The sequence below is a fragment of the Oculina patagonica genome, chromosome 4, assembly GCF_052425735.1.
Source record: "Oculina patagonica isolate OP01 chromosome 4, crgOcupat, whole genome shotgun sequence".
NCBI lineage: Eukaryota > Metazoa > Cnidaria > Anthozoa > Scleractinia > Oculinidae > Oculina > Oculina patagonica.
The window spans coordinates 4377653-4400896 of NC_135761.1; the positions used below are offsets into that span (position 1 = coordinate 4377653).

The 23244-nt window shown below is 38.0% G+C and overlaps 1 protein-coding gene across 1 annotated transcript; it reads right to left on the reverse strand.

Annotated features, from left to right (window-relative positions):
- Positions 1-23160, reverse strand: LOC144651209 (katanin p80 WD40 repeat-containing subunit B1-like). Its single transcript, XM_078511118.1, has 23 exons — positions 22953-23160; positions 20047-20177; positions 18670-18787; positions 17653-17753; positions 17133-17174; positions 16027-16110; positions 14088-14203; positions 13243-13314; positions 12039-12189; positions 11457-11510; positions 11292-11354; positions 10456-10508; positions 10001-10057; positions 9465-9580; positions 8499-8564; positions 8316-8383; positions 7382-7480; positions 6665-6773; positions 5737-5822; positions 5336-5412; positions 3623-3697; positions 2946-3065; positions 1-1815 (listed from the first exon to the last, which is right to left on the reverse strand). Exons 1-23 carry the CDS (start codon positions 22984-22986, stop codon positions 1683-1685), a joined length of 2025 nt encoding a protein of 674 aa, XP_078367244.1. The 5' UTR covers positions 22987-23160; the 3' UTR covers positions 1-1682.
- Between the last annotated feature and the right edge of the window lie 84 nt (positions 23161-23244).

The following is a 23244-nucleotide window of genomic DNA, read 5'->3' on the forward strand; positions in this document are numbered from 1 at the left end:
TTTCTATAAACATACTTTATTATTTTACTGCTGTACCATCACTTTAAAACAAGTTACAAACATCTTTCACAGGTCTGGTTCACAGAGCACACATGGTAGACAATCATAAATACACTTATAATCTAGAGCCATTATTTACAAACTAACTTGCATGCAGCATGCTCACAAATACAAAACAAATTGTAAAGATGGAAAAATTGAGCATTATTACTATCACGGTAATTTTGTTTAAAATGCTGCAAGGAGTTGATAAATTTGTTAATGATCATGACATCAGTTATTTAAACATTCTTGGCTGAAACAGAGGTGCTAGTGAAACAACAGTGGTATAATGGTAAGATTGCTCCTAATAATAGCCTAATTTGCACAATCATCTATAAGATTATATCCTTTTCGCTCTCAGAGACAAATGTTAGTGTGAACTGATTCTTCTATACAAGTTTGTGTATGAAAATCCTATTGTGTCACCTCCGAGCGCTACTAAGCAGTACTTTCAGGTCTTTTTGGTCCATTGTGATAGACACTGAAAGAACTTTACCTTAAAATATGTGGACTAAATCGTGCTTCAATACTATTTGAATGAAAGCCCTTGCATAGGTATTTTGACAAGGCAATGTTTGATTTTTAATACTCTCCAAAGTGAATATTTTTGTTTGCAGCTGTTTTGAAGTGAAAGGGTTAAAGCATACGTTTGAATCCCTGAGACTGCATGTAAGCATTAATTTAAGTAATGGACATAAGACTGTACAGTGAGTGTTTCACTTGTTATCTGTGATGCAGAAATAAAACATCTTTCAATGCTAATCAGCCAAAATCCTTCCTAGCTCTTACTCTTGAAAATAAAGTTAGTTACAGTTAAATTCTGTACTCTCTATCCAAGTTAAATAACAATAAAAATGAATTTATTCTTAATTGTAAACCAACACGTTACCAAAAATACAAAATACAACAAAACCAGTTGACTTTCAGTAGCTGCTGTGTTGCTTGTATCTAGTGGGGTAAGCTAACAAGCATCGCGTGTAGCAAAACATCAAAAAGAGTTGAAATCTGATTCCTTGTTTCAAATCAGAAATAGCACTTTGGAAGCATTTCGGAGCATTCAGACTGCCACTTCAGCTCATCACAATGAGAGAAATTTCATGTTACTTATCAATAAGTCAGCAAACTCTTAGCTTCCGGAACTGTGACCACAAAATGTTCTTGAAATGCAACCCCGTCCTTCATGCAATTCAGAAAATGTGCTACAAATAATTACAATCCTTGATGGCTGGAACTGATAAACTATGCCAAGGATGATCAACATCTGGTCATAAGTACTCAGATGATAAAGCTACTTCCCAACCACAAGAAGAATACTACAGACAAAAGCATACTCTGAAAAGAGGTATTTCAGCTCCATGCGAAGTACAATCCAGTCATTGTGTAATCAGAGTGGACATCACAAGTTCACATGTACAACTCACACCATCTTGATCTGTTTTCGCTGGGGCATCTTTATTTTACCCAACCATTGCATTTCAATCCAGTTCAAAATTTCGCAATTAAGTTCACTGCTAGTTTCTGCCACCACCAATGTTGCTGTCGTTATCCTCACAAATGAAATCTACAAGGATGACAGGAAACATCCCAATGGTAGAAGTATTTCTCGCATTTGTCACTTGCTTTTCTAGAATACCTTACTGTTAATCCAAGCTGGAAAATGCCAGTGACATCTCGCGGAAGAGACTTCCCATTTTCCCAGAGATGCTGGTTTTGCTGGAAAGAGCTTCGCGGATGGACTGTAAGTGGGAGTAGCACTTGTGGCATTTGTTATACCTGCAAGGAGAATTCAGTTTTAATTGCTCTGTGCCGTACAAAGCAATGAATGGTCTCTTTTTTTGACCAATAGTTTTACATTTACTTGCCAGTTGTGCCTGTTTTAATCCACTAACAAGAACACTACTAGAACAAGATCTACGGGAGGCACAGTGGACTTATGGTTAGCGTGCTGGACTCTGGATCAAGTCGGTTCAGGTTCTAGCCCTGGTTAGTAATTTTTTTTTTTTTTTTTTTTTTTTTTTTTTTTTTTTTTTTTTAATTAAAAAAAACCAGAGTCTCTACGTTGTGTTCAGTTCTTGGGCAAGACACAAGTTTTACTCTCATAGTGCCCCTCTCAACCCAGTGCCCAGTTGTTCAAAGGGTGGATAACGCTAACCACCAGATAAGTGTTGACAAAACAAATAACGCTATGCACTGGATAGTGATTTATCCAGTAGCGCTATCCACAACCAGGGCCTGGTGTATAAATGTGTAACCCTGCAATCCTATCCCGGCAGGGGGAGTAGAAATACCTCCTAGTTGCTTCATGCTACAGAAACTGGGATAAGCTCTGGCCTGATGAGCATCCTGGCCCAAATGCCCTTTACTTACAAAATCTACAAAGTCACTAGTAATGAACTTGATTCAGGCTTTGGACAGCACACAAGACTTGTATAAGCTCAGTGGCAATTGATTTAGTTTAAGTGACATACAGTAGAACCCTGGTAACTCAAACTCTGAAGGGTGATCTATTCGTTGCTCAATTAAAATCAAATTGAGCACTGTAGTTTTTGTTTTAGTGTGTAAATCCAAATACACGACAAGAAAAGCTAATGGAATAAAATTATTTTAATGGGCATCTTTGGCAATTGCAAGAACCAGAAAATTTTCGACTTAACAGGGTAAATTTGACCCACATTTTGATCAAGGGAAACAAAATTTAGTTTGAGTTAGCGGGGTTTTCGAGTTATCCGAGTTCGAGTTAACCGAGTAAAAATATTTTAAAAGGGGGGGGAAAACAAGAAAAAGGAAGGTTCAAGTTAGCGGGGTTGTTCGGGTTATCCGAGTTCGAGTTACCCGGGTTCTACACTGTATATTGCTGTTAGCTATGAAGTTGAATCCTTCGTTGTAGACAGTTTCTAACTCACCTTTCTTCCCTGACTAGGTCCACACCCACTGACACAGGTGGTGCTGCCATGTTGCTTTTTATGACCGGGGCAAAGTTTCTGAGAATTAATTTGATTGCCATAGCTCCAGCTTGTACATAACTGGAAAAAATAAAAATAAATTCTTTATTCAAAGAAGCGAAATACCGGTATAATATTTACCACAGTGACTAAATCTTAAATAATATTAATCCCCTTGAAAGTTTTTTAAAGTAATATCATTTCATAGAAAGTGAAATTCAAAACACAAGATACTGTAAACCCCCTAAAAATTATCCCAGGGATTACACACATTGAACAATGTCTCCCGCAGGAGGGGGGGGGGGGGGGGCTATTAAATGGGGATATTCATGTCTATAAGTGGGATATGGGTCTGAGTAGTGGGTTATATCACCATTTTTCCAAGAAACAAAAACAAGAGCAAATCTGTCTTGCTAGTTATTAATAAACTTTGTTGCTTGCCACAAATGACAAATTATAAAGGCCTGGTCTTTGCTAGTGACAAAAATATTTGCTTCTTGTGCTTTCATTTCTCAGTATTTGACAATGTAGGGGTTTTTATGTTCATGGTGAAGTGTACCCAAGGATGCCTGCATTGCTAGTAAAAATGATCTGGGGCTTTAGCTGTATTATCTGTACCCTCATCATGGAAGACTCACCTTTCATACTTGCTACTAATCAAGTCTTTTAGGTGAGGGAGCAACAATGAACAAACATCCAGATTCCACAGAGTCCTTCAAAAATTAAAAAAAGACAACAATGGCTCAGTACTCACAGCACCAAAGCTACTTAACAGTATTCTTAGCATGTACTGTCTTCAGTAATAAGTAAGTTGAGGATTTTAAAACAATACCGTAAAATTCCGGTTATAAGCCCTGGGCTTAAACAACAACGTAAGGGGGTTTGGATGGGCTTATAAGTGGAGGGGTTTATATCTGGAAGAGCTTATACGTAGAATAAAAAAATGTTTCAAAATGGGCCACGGAAGTTTTGATCGAAATTCTTTTTAAGTTAAAAACGCATAATAAAGCACATTTAGCCCTGTTCAGTACTCTCATCCGGAAGTTGGGGGCTTATATCTGGGCCCGGGCTTATAATCGGATGTATTTTTTTGTTTCCAGGTAGATGGGCCTACAACCGGGGGGGCTTGGGGCTTATAACAGGAATTTTACGGTTAAACAATGAGCTTGCATCTGTATCAGGACTGTCGATCATTAAGGGCCATAACCCGTAACATCTGTTACAACCAAGTTCACTCAATATTAGGGGCAACCCTCCAAGTTAAGACCATTTTAGTCACCATCATGATGGCAACTAAAATATTGGAGCTGGCGACTAAATTGAACCCGAAGTCACCAGCCTGGCAACTGAAATTGAGAAGAAGGATTGAAAGCGTGAGACAATTTTGCGACTAAAATTTTTCGCTGGCAACCAAACTTGAGAATTAGTGGCCAAATTGCCATTAAGGAAAAAAATAAACTTGGAGGGTTGAGGGGTGAAGTCAAGATGTTGACTGGCACGATATTTATATACTTGCTTACAAAGAGAAATGCTACGGGTGCTATTGTGATAACTTCAACATACGAAGCAGTTGCTTAAAAACCTAACGACAGCCCCGTGTATGTCTTTTACTACAAAGTCCATGTTTAAAGAGAATGTAAACAGTCAATATTTTTCTTATTCAAACTAGATGTTGTTTGTTTTATTAAGATTATCACCAAGGGCCATGAGACTAGCAGGTTAATTTATATTTTTTTTGGCCCAAAAAAAAAAAAAAAAAAATTATGCACCCACAATTTCCTAGCCATGAGTACTACAGTTTTGACCAACTGAACTTTAAAGGGGGTTAACTTCTGGCTTGAAATAATTACCAAGTTGAAACAATAAGAACAACAGTACTATTAACAATGTGGGTACTGTATTTACCCGGGGGAGGGGGACTCTACATATTTTTGGGTGGGGGTGTGTCACTGGGACTCTGAGACCCTTACCCTAGACCCTGTTCAGCTGATTTTGCAACCCTTTACTAGACTAAACACCGAAAATCGCTACCCTATCCCAGACTTGACGTTTTCAGAACTGTATCACTATTTTTGTGTTTTTAATGGAAAACCACCTTCAACGACATTGCCGCGATGATTTTATTTACATTTAAGAAGGCCTCTTCCACTTCCGAGTTTCTATTCCTACTGGACCAATTCCTCACGCTACTGTCAGTTTTCCGGCAAATGATACCCTATTCTAGACCAAAACCACTGATAACTTTACCCTATCCCAGACTAAACTGCTTGAAAACCATACCCTTCACAGCGGCACATAGCTATATAGCTCATATATGGGAGTGCCCCCCCCCCCCCAGGAATGTTACTCACTGTTTTAAGCAAAGAACATTAAGGAGGTCCACCAACACAGCTTGATCATTCATATCTACTGATATTTGTACTGCATTCTAAAGGGAAAAAAAAGATTAGTAACTGTTACTATTTTTTTAAAGAAAACAATGAGAAAACAAGCTACAGTCACATTCACACGGCTTATGCAAACTTAACACTTGACTGAGTTTGGAAAGATTTGTTTTACATTAATTTCTACTTATATAGAAAAGTTTTCAACTGACAAACCAAAAGAATTACTTATTACCTCGCGAGCACATTGTTTTTTTATTCTCATTGCTGACAAATTGTCACTAAGCGTAGTAATGCAAAACCAAAGTTAACGAATTACATTCGACACTTAAGTGAAAACCGCTCTAAGGGACATAACCTTTACTAACCTTAATGTCGCCATCACCCCAGTATCTTGCAACAACACTGAGATTTCTAAGTCTCGATGTCATGATTGCCGCAATTGATTCATGACCTAAAAAGAAAACAATAAATCAACATTTTTCATGTATCATCCCCCAATAACATGTGTAGCCATGAGCATTCAATTTTTTCGTGTTTGCGTTTTTGCTTTGTAATTAGTTTTTAATTCTAGCCAAATTTTTGTTCGTTTTTTTTTTTTTTTTTTTTTTTGAGGGGGGGGGGGTTCTTTGTTAGCATAGCTCATTATTATGTATTTGTTCTGCAAGTTAGTTTCTCGGCATAGTATTATGTAATCGTTTATTGTTAATTTCATAACATCATTAGCGCTATTGTTTGTTTTTAAATCCGTATAAAGTCTTGTATGCTTTGATTGTAAATTAGTTCTTGTTAATCCAGAGTTGCCGTACAGATCTTTGAATCGCAAAGTTTACGAAAGTAATTAAAAGGCGAATTCAAACTGTACAAGGAGTGTTTGGTACAACATTTATATAAACATTACAATTGACTATTCATAAACTTGGCACAACCCCAACTCTTGTCCAGTTTACTGGCCAGTGCACTATCTGTAATTCTAATGACAACTGAGCTAACACCTGAGGCATGACAAGGCAAGTTTGCACAAGACTACTGTGTTAGTGATTAAACAGGAACTGTTTTGACGTTACAGTCCCACTGGGGACGAGCCTGGGGAGTGGTAATAAATAAATGATATTAACCAACTCCTCTCTTTGTCATCGCATTTGGCAAATTGTGGAAAATCAAGAGGTTTGTGACGGCTGGCTACAATAATTAAGGATTGCTATCATACTAAAGTAACAGTGCTAATTCAGTGATGTTGATTTCAATACACGGTCATGCTAAAAAAAGAGATTACTTAAAGCAAATTGAACAAACTTTTTGTGAGTGTTGAAACAGCTTCTTTTTCAGACATTGCTGGGCTTTTTTGTCGAAATTCGCCATTGGCATCTTGCTGTGAAAGATCATTTACCATCGGAGTTTTGGCCTAAAAGATAAATATATGAATAAAAAACAAGGAAAAATAAATAAATACATATTAAAGGAAATAGGAAACTTTCTTTCCATTTTTCCAGCAAGTTACAGATCTGAATTTGTGAGAAGAAGTAGAAATATTCAGCTACAGTGCACACACCCAAATTTTCTTTACCACGTATTACCATAATTCTATGTCATGGAAACAAGGTTAACTGATGTTTATTATTTTCTTAAACTAAACAATTCTATCCAATTGACCACACTTGGAACAAACTGTAATCTAGCAGTAGGAGTGTTGTGAACACTCCAGGGTTCTGGGATACATGTCCTGGCTAGGCAGAATGTGTTCTGTTGTTTAGTAAGACATGTTACTGTCATAGTGCCTTTTTTCACCCACAAAGAATGATGTAAAAAAAATTGGGAAAGTTCACAATACTAAGAGTTTCTTCATGCAATGCAAAAAAATGTAGGTATCAAACAAACAGCAAGACCATTCATCTTTTATTAACCCATCTGTCCAAGATATCTGTTTATTTGTTTTGTTGGTCAGTCAGTTGATTAGTCATCTCATTCACTTGTGTGTTAACAAAGATTCACATGTAGTTTTGTAGTACTTACAGGAAGAAAATCAGACAACTGCAGTCCAGCTGGTTTGTCTCTCTCAGATGGTATCATCTGTTTTTGTTGATTCGCTTGGTTTTCACTCACTGAAGAAGGCTGAAAATAAAACAACCAAACACATTCAAATTGTTAGGTTCTAACTATAAGAGGCTCTAATTAGTCAATTGTTTTAAAAAATGAACAACAACTTTTAGTTTTCAACAAGACATGTTTTGATCGTTCAGCAATCATCGTCAGCTGTGAGTTCACTTACAAATGCAGTTGAATTGTACAAGTAATGGTGAAACATTGCAAACGTGATACATTTTAAAAGAAAACATATAACAGTTAAATGCCAGAGACATGCAACAATGCGCGCATGTCTAAATACACGGAAAGAAATTAAACAGTATATTAAATAACAACGACATTTCGCGCTGTTCCGTCGTATTTCTATCCCATACTGCTCGCACATGATTCTTGCAACCAAGCTATAAATGAGGAGAGTGGGTTTTTGCACCTCTTTATACAAATAACATTGCAGAGAATGTGCCTTAAATGCTTATCTTTTAAACAACTTCTCAAGAAACATGCTCCGTGACACCCACTTCTAAAATCTTGGCTAACAGAACACACACCACGCATGCAGCTATAGACCTTTCCTGCATTCCAGTCCAGTGCGTACAAATAGCAGCACCAGAACGAGGTTGGGTTGGACATTTTCATACATTTCTTGTATTTTTGTCCACCTTAACCTTGACTCGGCGCCATTGTTTGTTGGAATGCGGGAAAGGTCTATTGAAAACCCTGCAAGACCATCTGTCTGGCAAGCTACTACATCAAAAACTTTATAAGTAAACAATGCAAGCAATACATTAAATTATTATAATTTTAATTACTGCATGCACAATAAAATGATAATTTTTTCCAAATATAATTTTAATCATCAAACCTTGGAGGGTTTAAGGGGTTCAGGAACAATGGGAGATGGTTTGACTAATGGTGGTTGCTTCGCAGGAGCTAAAAACAAACAAACAAACAAACAATTATTATTTATTACAAACAAATGGATGTCATGAGGGTTGGTGGAAAAATTGTCAGACACGAAGAAACAAGACATTCACATTGATCTTACCAACTGAAAGAGGATCTTCGAGTGGAGGTTGAAATGGTTCATGTTTCCGACTTGGAGGTGTACGATCTGAAAAAGACACATTACACTTATGACTGTGTAATAGCTATCAATAACAATAAGGAATGAAACTATACAATTTTCAAAATAATACATCGCATGTAAAAGTATACGCTCAACTCAACTGAAAGGAATATGCAATTACAAGAAAAAATAATGGGACAGAGAGGGAGACACCCAGTCAGCATATCTAAAAAATAACTTAATAATTGAAATTCATATATCCCAGCTAATGCCCTCAATTTCCCTCTCTGTCTCCTTATCTGCTCTTGGCAATTATCAATAATATAAGTGCATTAACAATATCAAGCTAATCCCGCAGGTGAATTCTACAGCCAATAGAGATTATGCATGCTCTTTTACAAATGCAGAATTCCAGGCAAGTACTTGACCAATCAAACAGCACATTACAGAAATGCTGCTGTTTGTTTACAACATTTCAACATTTTACAAAAAGAAGTTTGGGATTTTTTTTTTTTTTCACTTTTCAACCTGAACTGTTAAGGGAATAAATAGGCGTACTCCAACTTTATGATACAGTCTGTGGTACTCCATTAAATTAAATTTGACCAGCGCTATATAAATTTCTCTAGTAAATTATTATGTGATAATAAGGTGGTCATTTTACACCCGCTTTCGACATCCATATTTCGACACGCTAAACAAACAAATGGATCGAAATCTACCAAAAACAGCCGACTAGCATGACCTTCTGACCTCGTGTGCTCATTTGCATGAAACCAACAATGGTATGTATCAGTTTTGATTGGCTCATTTCAAACAGCACTTCAAAAGATGATGTTGGAAGATGGATCATGTAGAAAGATAGCAATGCACGTAATCTTGAAAGCGGTTTAACGTGGTTGTAAAGGTTCAACTGTACATTGCTCCAAGGCATCACACGCTCACCTAATCTTTTCTTGGCTGTAAATATGTCATCAGGGGCTGCTAAATGTTTATCATCATTACCTTCTCCCTCTGTGTTGGCAGATTCTTCTGGTACAGCTGGCTGTTCACCTTTAGGTCTGTTTGGAATTAATAGCTAACTTTAACTGACAAACGTTTAAAGATAAAAATTAATGACACTCGAGCCAGTTGCTACTGGGGCTTAAGACGGGACTGACTATTCTGCACTCAGTTCATGTAGTGAGACAGCTAATGACATATTATACCATGTAACACAGAACTCTGGTTAGCTTAACTAGCACTCTGGTTAGCCTACATATATTATAGCACTCCGGTTAGCCTTAATAGTGTCCCGGTTAGCCTAAATAGCTGTCTGGTTAGCCTACTTTAGCTTAGGTTGTTTGCGGTTAGCCTTTATAATATAAACTCAAGGTGCTTATAATAATCAAAAAAAATCTTATGACAAACTATTTAATAATATGTGGGTTTTCAAACAGAGTGTGCATCAGAGCAAGGCTTGCAGACCAAATGCTACTAACCTGGGTTTTGAAGATGTGGTTTGAGGTCTTTCTGTACTGAAGGCTTTTCTAGGTGGTCTGTAATGGTGAAAGAAAAAAAACTATTACTATTAATATAATTATTTTAAGCTATTTAGAAGCAGAGCTTTGCTTAATTATGCCACTCAGCTAATTGGCCAATGCGCCTCATGTTTTCCTGACATTGATAACAGTTTGTTGTGCCATTGGACCTTTAACTGGCTTATACACTAATTAAAAACCAGCAAACCATCTCTTTTGTGCCACAAACAATAAATCCCTTCTTTTCCCCACAGTCTAACGTTATTGCATTAAGCTCTCCTTCAGTTGGTAAAATGAGGGAAATGGAGCTAGAGCAGCCTAATTGTGTTCTCATCCCAATTTTTCTTTTGTTTCCTTCTCCACAAGAAGAAATTCTATGCACAGGCTAACAAATTGTGTTGTAAGGAGTGACTTACGTTTTTGTTGACAGTACAGCTTGAGCTGGCTTCTGTTCACCTGGTGCTCCCGCCTAAGTGGAAGAAATTAAACAACCGGAAATCTACTTGTACAACTCTTTAGCTAAATATTTTATTACCGAGTATGGGAGGCGCGGTGGCCTAATGGTTAGTGTGCCGGACTCCAGATCGAGCAGTCCTGGGGGGAGTAGGAATATTCCTAGCCGCTTAAAGCTATCAAAACTGGGATAAGCTCCGACAGTATGGGCGACTTGGCTTGAGGCTTCCCTTTTTTTGCTGCCCTGCCAGGGATGTCGCTAAGGGCTGGCTGCCGGCTAATTTAACCGGCTGAAATGGAACTTAAATCCGGCTGAAATTTCACATGAAAACAAAGACTTAGGTAAAGGTTTAGAGCTGCCAAGGCCAAAAAAGCCAGCTAGGCTTGTCGATGAGCCGGCATAGTGTTTTCTTAGCTACATCCCTGCCCTGCACTAAAGGACTAACTAGAGCAAGAATTTTCTGTGTCAAACCTCACTATTACCACTGCTAGTACTTATCAATGAGATTTTTAATAGCAGGAGCCTATTACCTGGAGCGTGCAACTTCCATATATTAATTTTATGCAACGGCGTTTTTACAAATGAAATTATTTTTAGCCAAGCTTTTCCCACGAAGACTACCGGTACTGTTTCCAATGAAGTCAGCTACCACTGAGAAAGGAAAAACTCAAAAAATTGCTCGAAATGCTGTCCAAACACTCCAAAGAAGATTCCTCGGATTTAATGTTAAATAATATATATCCTGAACTCAGAAATAAGCATAAAGTCAAACAAATATTTTGAAAGTTTAACACTTACCGCTACATTATTTCCTACATCAGCCGTTTCATCATTATATTTTGCTATAAGGTTTTCTAAATGCTGAAGACAACAAAACAAGATAATTAACAATCAATGAAAGTTTTAAACTGAATGAAAAGAAAAAAAGAATTACCAAAACACTTTTGCAGCAAGTAAACTCACCTCCAAATCGACCACCCACACAGAAACATTTGTCTGATTGTATGAAGCTCCAATCTGCAAGAATACATCATAGCACATGTATAAGCCCAGATTATAAACGAGAAAAAAAGAATTGAGCAGTCAGATTAAACTTTATAGAACAGATTTTTCTGGATCCAACTGAAAAATATAGTCCTTTTAGATTATAGTGGGAAAGCCAATTCTTAAAATCCAGTCTGTTATTATACAGGGAATTGGCCCTAAGCATGGAGACGCGATGGCCCAATGGTTAGTGTGCTCGACTCCGAGTCGAACGGCCCGGGTTCGAGGCCTGGCCGGGGCGCTGCGTTGTGTTCTTGGGCAAGACACTTTACTCTCACAGTGCCTCTCTCCACCCAGGTGTATAAATGGGTACCGGCGAACTTACTGCTGGGGGGTAACCCTGCGATGGACTAGCATCCCATCCAGGGGGGAGTAGCAATACTCCTAGTCGCTTAATGCTACGGAAACTGGGATAAGCTCCGGCTCTATGGGCCACTTAGGCTCGGACAGACTTTACTTTTTTTTTTTACTTTTGGCCCTAAGCTTATTATGGCGACTTACCAATTGGCTTGAGGAAATTGCAATATCAGCAACTTTTCCCCATGCAAGCGAGAAACTGTCATAGCATCTAACTGGCTCCCAGCCATACACTCGCATGGAATCTTGCGCTCCACTGAACAGTGAATGGCCGTCAGGGTGGAATGTAACACACCTGTAAAAACATGAATACAAAAAACCATGTTGAAGTACAGACTGACTATTGGACATTGCCTTCAGAAAAAATAATTTTTTTGTCAGAAATCGAAAAGTACATGTAGGAGTCCAGGAATTATGACAATCTATAAAACTGTAAAAGCTTACAGTCCAACTGACAGACTCTGTTCTGGATAAAACACTGGTAACTGAATAATGGTGATAAGAGTTTCCATGTGGCTACGAATACACAATGTTTAATAACTTTTCATTACATTCTTACATTCATGATATGCACATACTTTGTCTCTCAGGATCATATATAGTTTAAAAAAAATTCCAAACTCACTTCACTTGTCTTCAGAAATAAAATGACAGTCTGGGACGAAAAGGGCATTAAAAAATGAATTTTTTAAAATCTGTTTTATTGAAGGGGGAAAGGGAACATTTGAAATAATCAGGTGAAGGTCACCCTCCACTTCCATCTTCTAACAGTGATTTTATTTTTGGTTCCTATTTACCCTACATTGCAGGGTTTTCATTAAGAATTGTAATTGCAGGAGAATAGCGTAAAGTAACCGGAGAATGACTTTTAGAGGTTCCACATCTTTATAAAAAAATAGTTACAGGCCTTTGAAATTTAGCCGGAGAATTCTACGTAGTAGAAGGAGAATTCTCCGATCTCCGATGCCTAATGAACACCCTGCATTGTCAATGAAAACAGCTCCTTTGCAGGTCAAGAGAAGAAGGACCCTTTGTGGTCATTCAAAAAGATTGTCCTTGACTAAGAGTACAGGAAGAAGAAGAACAAATGACAGTGTAATGACAGCTACAAATAACGGTCGGTCATCGGACATTGGCTGACCAAAATTTGCTTATGTCTGACGAAATCCCAAGTGTGTTCAGACTTGATGTCCAGGCAATTTTTTTATTGTAAATCATTTTACGGCAATGATGAATAAATTCTGTTTTGTCCGACCAAGATGGTGTCTTAGTAGGACACATGTCCTTTCAAGTGAAAAAAATTATTTGCAGCCCTGTAATGATGCCCTGTAATAATTAATTCACTCACCTAATACCACTAGTTTCTGCATCTGTAGTAGAAACAGGTTGGAAAGTTTCCAAGTCCCAGAATTTTACTGTCCTGAAAAAAAAAAAGTTGATTGCATTAGTAATGTAGTGGTTTATAATTTTCACCTTTTTGCAAGACTGTAAACGAAGAGCAACACAAGCGAAATAGCTTTCAAACCTCAACAGCAGAGCAGTAATTTTACTGGGGCCCTGTTAAAGCCCTCGCTGCCCTATGTGCCACACAGGCATGATGGGCAGTAAGTAAGTAAGTAAAAGCCCTCAGACCAACCCCCATTACTGAAAGAGACCCCTGGCTGTTTAACCTTGTCTTAACTACAGTTAGCCCTATAATTTATTTTAGCATGGTGGGGCACATTATTAAGTTTAGTTAATCTTTTTATCTTCTCTGACTTTAAATATAAAACCTTCAGAAACAAAGGTAGTACAAGATCAGGACATTAAGTACCATTTTTTGGCAAATCTTCCAGCACTGAAGCATTTATTAAAGTTTATGAATTTTATTATCCAATCAAAATTCTAATTGCTCAAGCCCTGGTGCAGTGAAATCCTGATTTTTCAAACCTTTAAGGGAAACAGAAATTGGTTCGAGAAATCGGGGAGTTCAAGAAGTCACTGGGTAAAATTACAGTGTTTGACTGAGGGAAGGGACACCACTTGGTTTGAGTTACAGAAGATTTGAGAAATCAAGAATTAAGAAATAAGGATTCTATTGTTTGATTTTGTTCCCCTGATCGTGATGGGACATGATGTTGCAGTGCTTAATTGCGCACATTATACATGTCTATCCAGTTTTGAGAGACAAGAATTTAACTGCAACCAACAAACCTGTCATTACTAGCAGTTGCTAGCAGAAATTCTTTAGGATGAAACTCAACACAATTCACAGGGGCTGTGTGTTGCTTGAAGTCATGAAGTAGCTTGCCACTTGTTAAGTCCCATAACTGTAAAGATAGAAGGATATTAACAAAATACTAACAGGGAGACGCAGTGGCAGGGTTGGAAACTAAAATTTCGGAGCACTCGCCATCTGGGCGAGTGACCTTCAAATTGCACTCGCCCAGATCAATTTTCACTCGCCCAGTCTCCTCCATTTAAGAAAGGAAAATTTAGCCCCTCACCTCCCACAAGAAGTTGAAATATATATCTTAAATTTTAAATCACGTTCGATACTCATCGTGCCACCGTTAGTGGTCAATCGCGATACAGACTGCAATCTATTTTTTCAATGAAAATCGCCAAAAATAGACGTTACTCCTAATAAACCATGGGTACGCTTACTTCAAAAGTTGAAACGCAGTTTTTAATTTGAAACGTCTTCCCAAATGCAAAGTGTCGAAATTGTGCAGAAAAAGAGTCAAGAAAATCGGGAAATAGCGATCTTGCCGCATTTCGCGGCTCGGTAGACGAGTTAGTGTGTTTATGTCCAGAGGTATTACTTTGTAAAGGTACGTCCATCGTGTAACAATCACTAAAAGGAAGCCATTTTTGTCTGTTTACGAACTCGAACGCAGCTTTGTTGGAGATTTCAAAATGTTGGTAGGCTTGTGGACAGTGTCACTGTGTGGATTAATTCGAAGTTTTTTGAAAAATTTAATACTAGTAATACTGGATATGAAAATCGTACTCGCCAAACCGGGCGAGTGATCCGTGATTTGTACTCGCCCGACAGTTTTCACACTCGCCTGGGCGAGTGGGCGAGCGCTAATTCCCAACCCTGAGTGGGCTAATGGTTAGTGCACTGAACTAGGGATTGAGCAGTCCTGATTCGAGCCCTGGCCGGGGTCATTTGCATTATGTTCTTGGACAAGACACTTTACTCTCACAGTACCTCACTCCGCCTTGGTGTATAAATATGGGTAAACGCAAATTTAATCCTGGGGGGGGGGGGTAACTCTGCGATGGTCTAGCATCCCAACCAGGGGGAGTAGAAATACTCCTGGTCAATTCATGCTATGGAAACCAGCATAAGCTCTAATCTGATGAGCCACTCGACTTGAATGCAGACTTTTTCTTAAGAAATGCAAATCTGGTAATGAGCAGAAAACATGCACAAAAAAGGTCTGTTCACGAAACAATTACTATTACTACCATCTGGTATAAACAATTAGTAGAAACTCAGCTGCGTTCTATTGGAAATCTGCGAATCTGATTGGTTCTCCCACTGTTTTCTATTCGCCGATAGAAAACAGTCGCGAGCGCGCGTAGCTCTTTAAGCGATAAATTTTCTTGATTTTTGTCTACAAAGTGCACAAAATTGTAGGTTTTAGACTGCAATCCTTTAGAGTTTCTACTAAAACAATTAGACTACTCGCCCTCGTTTTCTATGAGCGATAGTCAACTCGGCTGCGCCTCGTTGACTATTTGCTCATAGAAAACTCGGGCTCGTAGTCTAATTGTTAATTAGAAAACCCCTTGTAAGAGAGCACATGCCGAAAGCTGTACCTCCATAACTCGATAGAACCACAGGACAACCACAAGCTGTTGATGTAATGATGGCGCGAACAAAGAGAATTTACATTACGATGATCAGAATAAACAAGTGATTTATAGTTTTTCCTTGCAGAAATAGAAAATTATTGTTTTCTGTGTTTCTATCAAGTTAAAGAAACACCAATGAAAGTTTGGGGGAACTCGAAAAGCTGTGGAAACACTCGCCTATCAGCTCATGTTCCCGTTCTCCCAAACTTCGACTCATGTTTTTTTAACTCATAAAGGAAAGGAAACATCATATTCTAAAGGCTTTAAACAATATAGGAAGCATCACCTTGACAGTGTTGTCAGCAGATGCCGACACAATCCACCGTCCATCAGGGCTAAACTTCACAAAGTTAATACCGTCTGAGTGACCCTAAAAGAGGATTACAACACATTAACACTGGTCACCACTAAACAATATTGAATTTGAGTCAAGCTAAGAGAAAAAGATCAACCTGTAAAGTCTGCATTGACTTTTAGAGCAGAAGTGATGAAAGGCAGGTTCAAACTAAGATATCAGTTACATCAAATTAACAAGTAAAATTCTGAAAAAAAAAATCCTGAGCCATGCACAGAGCACTACAAAAGGGCTGCAAATTCAAACAGTTGATGCTATATGACTATGTTCACTCTCAATCTTTGTTCTAAGAGCTGGAGATTATTCTGGACAGTTTGTCCACAGTCAAGTACGGTTGTAAACCTATGGGGTAACTTTGTCACCCATGAAGTGCTGTTGCTTAGCCACATTTTTTTAGGCTAATAAATGCAAAACTTTAAAGTAGATTATAATATTTATTTTACCATAACCAACAGAATTCCCGGACTGGAATCTTTACGTCCCACCGGCAAAATTTCTTCACGCTCAGGCATTGCTTTTGATAAATACTTGTTGGAGTTTGTTATGGTATAAAACAAATCGACAACATTTTTCCATGGTCTACACTCTTATAGACCATAGAAATGACGCCATAAAATGTCCAAAACTTTGCAGTGAAACCACTTGGCTAACGCCTCGTCGTTCCACTTGACTTTTTAACATTTTCTGACGTCATTTCTATGTAAGAAGATAAAAAGCGTTCTCTGGTAAAAAATTTAAAATTAATAGCTTTCGACAGCCAGACTGCTGTCTTCGATGGATATTCATCACTTCATTTTTATCCGTCGAAGACAGCAGTCTGGCTGTCGAAAGCTATTAATTTTAATTTTTTTACCAGAGAACGCTTTTTATCTTCTTACAATGAATCCTGGTATCGGATCTTCAATATTTTTATGTCGTTTCTATGGTCCATAAGAGTGTAGACCATGGAAAATGTGGTCAATTTGTTAAATAATTAGGTGCATAATATAGAAACTGTTCATGTAGGGAGCTGAGGAAGTATTTATTTGGGCATGTACCTTTAATGTTACTATACATCCTTTTCTTCTAACATCCCAAAGCTGCAAAGAAACAAAGTTACTACTGGCTGAAGAATAATATTATGAAGTACAGTCTATTGCAAAGATGAGTTATTATAAAGCAATAATATTTTAACTAGGCAATAATAACTTTTCCACACCAAGTTCCACAGTTTTGTTGCTACAGAAGTGAGTTTACATGTGCAATTTTTATGCTAAAATTATTAGTTGCTCATGTAGATGAGAAAAAATGGCCAAGTTTCCAAACAAATATACACTGTATTTGTCGACAAGCTGGCGACTAAGCTTTTATGTGACAAATAAAAGTTGTCACTGATGCAAACTGTCCATAAGCATCAAAAATGCTGTATGAAAACAGGGCAGTCTCTTTTTTCTCTCTTCTTGAAATGCCACGTGCTACATCCAGCTTGCGTCTTCGCTTCTTAAAAGCTGCACTCGCTTGCAATTTTTGTGTTCTATCCCAAGATTTTACATCTAAAAGAGATTGCTCTTTACTTACCTTTACATTTGTGTCTAAAGAGCCTGAAGCTACAAATTCTCCATAGGGATGAAAATCTATACCATGAATACTACTCTTATGTCCAGTGAGGGTCCTTACAACTGAAAAAAAAAAACAACAACAAAAGACTTGTCAATACCACAAGCCTTAAAGAAAAAATTCTGCATATAAGCCAAGTGGCCCATCAGGCCAGAGCTTATCCCGGATTCCGTAGCATGAAGCGACTAGGAGTATTTCTACTCTCCCCTTGATTGGATGCTAGTCCGTCACAGGGTTTCCCTAAGTAGTAAATTGGCGGGTACCCATTTATACACCTGGGTTAAGAGAGGCACTACAAGGGTAAATTGTCTTGCCCAAAAACACAACACATTCATTGCCCCAGGCCAGGGCTTGAACCCAGACTGCTCAATCCGGAGTTTAGTGCCCTAACTGAAAGGCCATCGCACCTCCCTAGACCTCAAAGAAAGAGGCATAATAAAAAAAAAGAAATCACTAAGTGACCTTAATCAACTTCAAATTGATAATCAAATAAATGTTTCACTTGCCTACTGAGGCAGCACAACAGTTTCTTTAGAAACTAAATAAATACATTTGATAATTAAACTTTGGCTTAGAGATTATAGAGCATTGCTAGATCTAATCCTGAGGTCGTGTTCAAATCCCCCGGTTTCAAATATTTCTGGGTTCTGTGGGAACCCTCCCAAAACTCCCTTTAAAGGGTGTAAACCCAACCCTCCAAGTTTACTTTTTTCCTAAGTGGCCATTTGGCCACCAACTACTCAAGTTTTGGTCGCCAGTGAAAAATTTTAGTCACCAAATTAAGCTGATGCCTTCAATCATTCCTCTCAATTTTAGTCGCCAGGCTGGCGCCCTTGGTTCAAATTTAGTCGCCAGCTCCAAACTTTTAGTCGCCATGGCGACTAAAATGGTCTTAACTTGGAGGGTTGAAACCCAGGGGGCTTTAGACTGCCTGACTGCGAAGCGTGCAGTAAAAATTATGTTAAATATTAAGCTTACTTTTAGCAGCTTCTAGGTCCCATATCTTGAGTGTTCCTGACTGAGATCCCGCAATAACTAGATCCTCTCCACTATTGAACTTGACATATTCTACAGGACTTGTGTGGCCTGATAAAGTCTGTACACAGAACAAAAAGTTTCAACATTAATGCCTTCTGTGAGATGCCTGGGGTTTTGCCTGAGGGGCTCATGGGTGCTCTTGAATTTGACTGATACATATCCTGAAGCAAACATTCAAGAAAATTTGGGAGGGTTCAAAAGTGTTGGAACTTACATATAAAACTACCTGACCCCCTGATCATGTTTGTGCAAACTTTCTTTGATTTTTTGGAACCAGGCCATGTAAAGGCCGATTTACACGGTACGATTTTGTCGCATGCGACTTGCCTGCGACATGCTTACGACAGGATTATGACACAAATTGTTTCGTGTAATAATAATAATAATAATAATAACGAATTTTTAAACAGGATGACCCTTCAGTACATGAGTACTGTTATCAAAGGGGTCCTGTAAAAAGAAAAATATATAACAATATAAAAATAAATACATCATATAAAAGGATAAAAAGTTAAAAATCTATTAAATTATGCTTACCTAACCTATAAAAGTAATTCGTTTAAAGACTGCCTAAATAAAACCCTACTGCTAGTTTGCCTAGTTTGTAGGTTTGTAGGAGTTGTAGGTTTGTAAATCAAACCTACAACTCCTAAGTCGTGTTGAAGGCCTGTCGTAAGCATGTCGCATGCGACAAAATCGTACTGGTAAATCGGCCTTAACAAATGCATTCATAAAATGTTTCCTAAAATAACAATCAGAGTACTACTGTAGAATCCTGATTTCTCAAACCCTCGGTTTCTCAAAACTCCTGTTTTCTCTCAACGAATTTTTTTTGTTTCCCTTGGATACTGAACGTTTCATTCAACATTTGATGAAGCTTTCGATGATGGCGTTCTCTGTAAACAGCAGACAGGACATTTATATCACGAAAAACTAATCGATGTGGATTATACTGCCTCTTAGGCTGTCATCCAATGGTTTTCCTGATATAAATGTCCTGCCTTTGCTGTTTACAGAGAACGCCATCATCGAAAGTTTCATCAAATGTTGAATGAAACGTTCAGGAATTTGACTGCGTACGTTCACCTTTTTCATTTGACAAGCAAAGCCAAGGGACGTAGATCTTTGCCGGTTGGCGCCAAAAACAACCGTTACGAATGTTTTTGAATTCGCGCTCTACCTGTTTCGGTAGTAGTACTTCTCTGTAACTTTACCCCTGATTTCTCCTCCTTTCAATATTTTAACCCCATTTTTGTTTCCCCTAGAGGTTTTTTGAAATCGTTATTCTACTGTAATTAACCGGGCAATAATTCTTACCAAGATAACATTTGGTTTTCCTACAGCCCACATGTTGACTTTCCTGTCCTCTCCACCCGTCACCATCACTCGTCCAGAAGAAGGACCAAGCGACAGGCACGAAACATTGGACCCATGTGCCACAAACTCCTCTGCATATTGAAAGAACAGACAAGAATTTCATCACTCAGGACTCTAAAAGTTTAAATTCAATCAATAATATTTTTCTTATAGATCCCTAAGCCCAATAGTTTTTCACCTAACCACTAGTGTGATCACAAGCCTATTTCAGACATTGATGCATCAGCTAGAAATGCATTACACAGTACTGTATGTCTTTCTGTTTCACATGTTAAACTTGTTTTAAGTCACGAGAAACTTATTGATCACATGGTTAAGACAAGCGTACCAAAAGCTTCTGTTACTCTGTTTGAAACAGACTTGAAAAAAGCAGCTACCTTATTTGAAGATTTCATACAAATTCAAAACAAAACTCAAAACAAAATTTGTGGCCATTTAAGCTCAATTAAATAATCAAATCTCTAACACAGACTACCGTATAAACTCGTGTATAAGCCGCACTCGTAGATAAGCCGCACACCCAAATTTCAAGCATGATTTTGAGAAAAAAATAAAACCTGGCGGAAAAGTGCCCAGTTGATTGTGAAAAAATGCTGGATTATGAGGAAATTTCAACAATCAATAAAGCTAAATTTGATTCTTTGAGCCTTTCCAATCTATGTGCAGGATGTACTATAAACACATAAACGGAAAACACTTCAGTCTTACCCAGAATTTTAGAACTTTATAGAATAAACATCATTTCTGCCAACTTTAACATTTTTGATCTTTTTCTGCCATTCGTTGACAGGTATTTCTTCGTTCATCACTGTTTTTACATCAAATTTTGCACCTGATTTTGCGCTGTGTTCGTGAAAGCGTTCGTAGCTTAGTAACCAGGCACTAGTATCCAGGCCCATCGCCAAGAGACATGTGGAACGCCTGGGGGTTTAAAATCGATATTCACGGACGAAAAGCGTGGTTTTCGTCGCTGTTTTGAGAGGAAAAACTTTTTCAAAATGATCAGTCTCCTTGTTATTTTTGTTTGTGAGGATAGTAAAGAGCTGCTTTGTCGCTTATATGGAGCAATTTTTCAGTTTTATGCGCAAAAATGCGCAGAAGATGCGGAGGATGCAGTGTGAGCGATTTATAAGATTTATGTGGACCCGCACGGCCGCACCACCGCATCCTGTCAGATGCCCTGTAAAATTGCAGGCAATGGTCTCGTAGATAAGCCGCACCCACGATTTTGAGCCCAAAATTTCGGCAAAAAAGTGCGGCTTATACACGAGTTTTTACGGTAGTCACCTTTTAATTAAAACCAATTAGGTATAATTATTGTCTTCAAGAAAGCCTACCCCAGGGGGGGGGGGGGGGGTACTTGGGATTTCAAGTGACGGAGATGATCGAATGGGGGCAAAAATCAAGACTCAAAAAAATCCCTAGGGCTTCCAACAAAACCCCAAAAAAGTCCCAGGACAAAATATTAACCCCACAAAAATCCCATGCCATATTTCTGACCTATAAATTCTCAGAAAGGGGCAATGATATAACACAAAGAAAAAAAACGAATTGCATTCAAAACAACACAGCCAAGGCATTATTACGAATCTTTAGATGTTTTTAATACCCAAAAAAATCCCTTCTTATATCGAACCACCCAAAAAAAATAACTGGCCAAATTTCCCTTACCAAACAAAAATCCTGGAATCGAAAATTTTAAACCCAAAAAAATCCTCTGATGATCCCCGTCACTTGAAATCCTGAGTACCCCGCCCCCTCCCCCGGAAAGCTTACACAGATAAATATTTAAATCACCATACTGTGATTTTTAAAGTATTTAATAGGAAAAAGCAGCTAGACAACACCTGATACTTAGCAGTATTTTTTATTAAATTAAAGCTTGTAATTATGGTAAGCTCCTCCCATCGACTTCTCTTTGAAGGGCTACTAAGTAGTTTGCGTCAAAAAGATAGTTGAATGCTTGCAAAACAGATACATTTTCAACGAATCCCTGAACTGAGTTTGAAACCTGCCAAGTGTTAATTAAATTATTTATGACACAGTTTCATTGAAAGTAAACAACATAATGCTATGTACACATTGTGTGCATAATTTTATCCTCTAAGAAGCTTTACAGTCTAATAAAAACACCTTACTGACAAGTATGATCATTATAGAATTAAAAAATCTGTAACCTGATCAGCTAAAGATCTGATTTCTAACCAAATGTTTCTGTCTATGGTTTAATGTGCATGTCACACTATTTTCATAACGACCAACCCATAAGCAATAAACTACAGACTATATAAGCTTAAGCTTATGTTAAGCTTAAGTTTCTATTTAGTAAAAAATCAGAATATCAAATTCTTTCTTGAAAATTTAAATTATAATGTGTGTTTTCAGCAGTTCGTTCTTGACAGCTAAACCCTTGCTCTGAGAAGGTTTTCCGGACACACATGCGGGAGGTGGCAATAGCTAAATAATCCATTTAGACAAACGACAAATTCTATTTAAGCTAAAATGGCGAGCCCTAGACGAGGTTTAACGAATAATGTCTGGCTAAAATGCAGTAACTATCGAAATGGAACTTAAGAGGAATTTTTTCGTGAGTAAAAACAAATTTATAAAGGCCATGTGTTCTTGCCGTTCCAACGTTCGTTTGTGTTCTAATTCACAACCCGTGAACGATGAAGCTAATGACACATGGTAGCAACGCATTTTTTTGGCGCTGGTGAATTAGATTTCACAAATTTAGAGCTAACACGGGGCACAGAAAATGTATGATATAATGCGCAGTGTTTCGCTGCTTTAAACACGTCTTGACCTCAATTTCAAATATTAAACCGGTAAATTCATGTACTTACGGAGTTTCCATGATCGTTTGTGTTGTGCCGCCATAACTTTAAAACTTCACTTAGAGCTTCCAGGCGACAGTTTCCGAAACCATAGCTTTGTACCAACGATATCACATGTTAATTTAAGCAAAGCCCTTGTTAAGGTGGTATTTCTTCAAATGAAAGCGTTGAAATATTTCCGAAACACGGCAAAACTTTACTTGACAATTCAACGAAACTGTACAAAATTCGCGCCCGCGTTGTTGACTCAGCGCTTTCATGATAAAAAGCACGCGTGAAAGGAACCCACATTGCTTTGCGG

Coding starts and splice junctions, on each gene's coding strand:
- LOC144651209 (XM_078511118.1), bottom strand. CDS start 22,986: ATGGCGGCACAACACAAACGATCATGGAAACTCC. Junction 3,698..5,335: donor AATGTTCTTTGCTTAAAACA/GTGAGTAACATT, acceptor TAATTTTTGAAG/GACTCTGTGGAATCTGGATG. Junction 1,816..2,945: donor GACCTAGTCAGGGAAGAAAG/GTGAGTTAGAAA, acceptor TTCTCCTTGCAG/GTATAACAAATGCCACAAGT.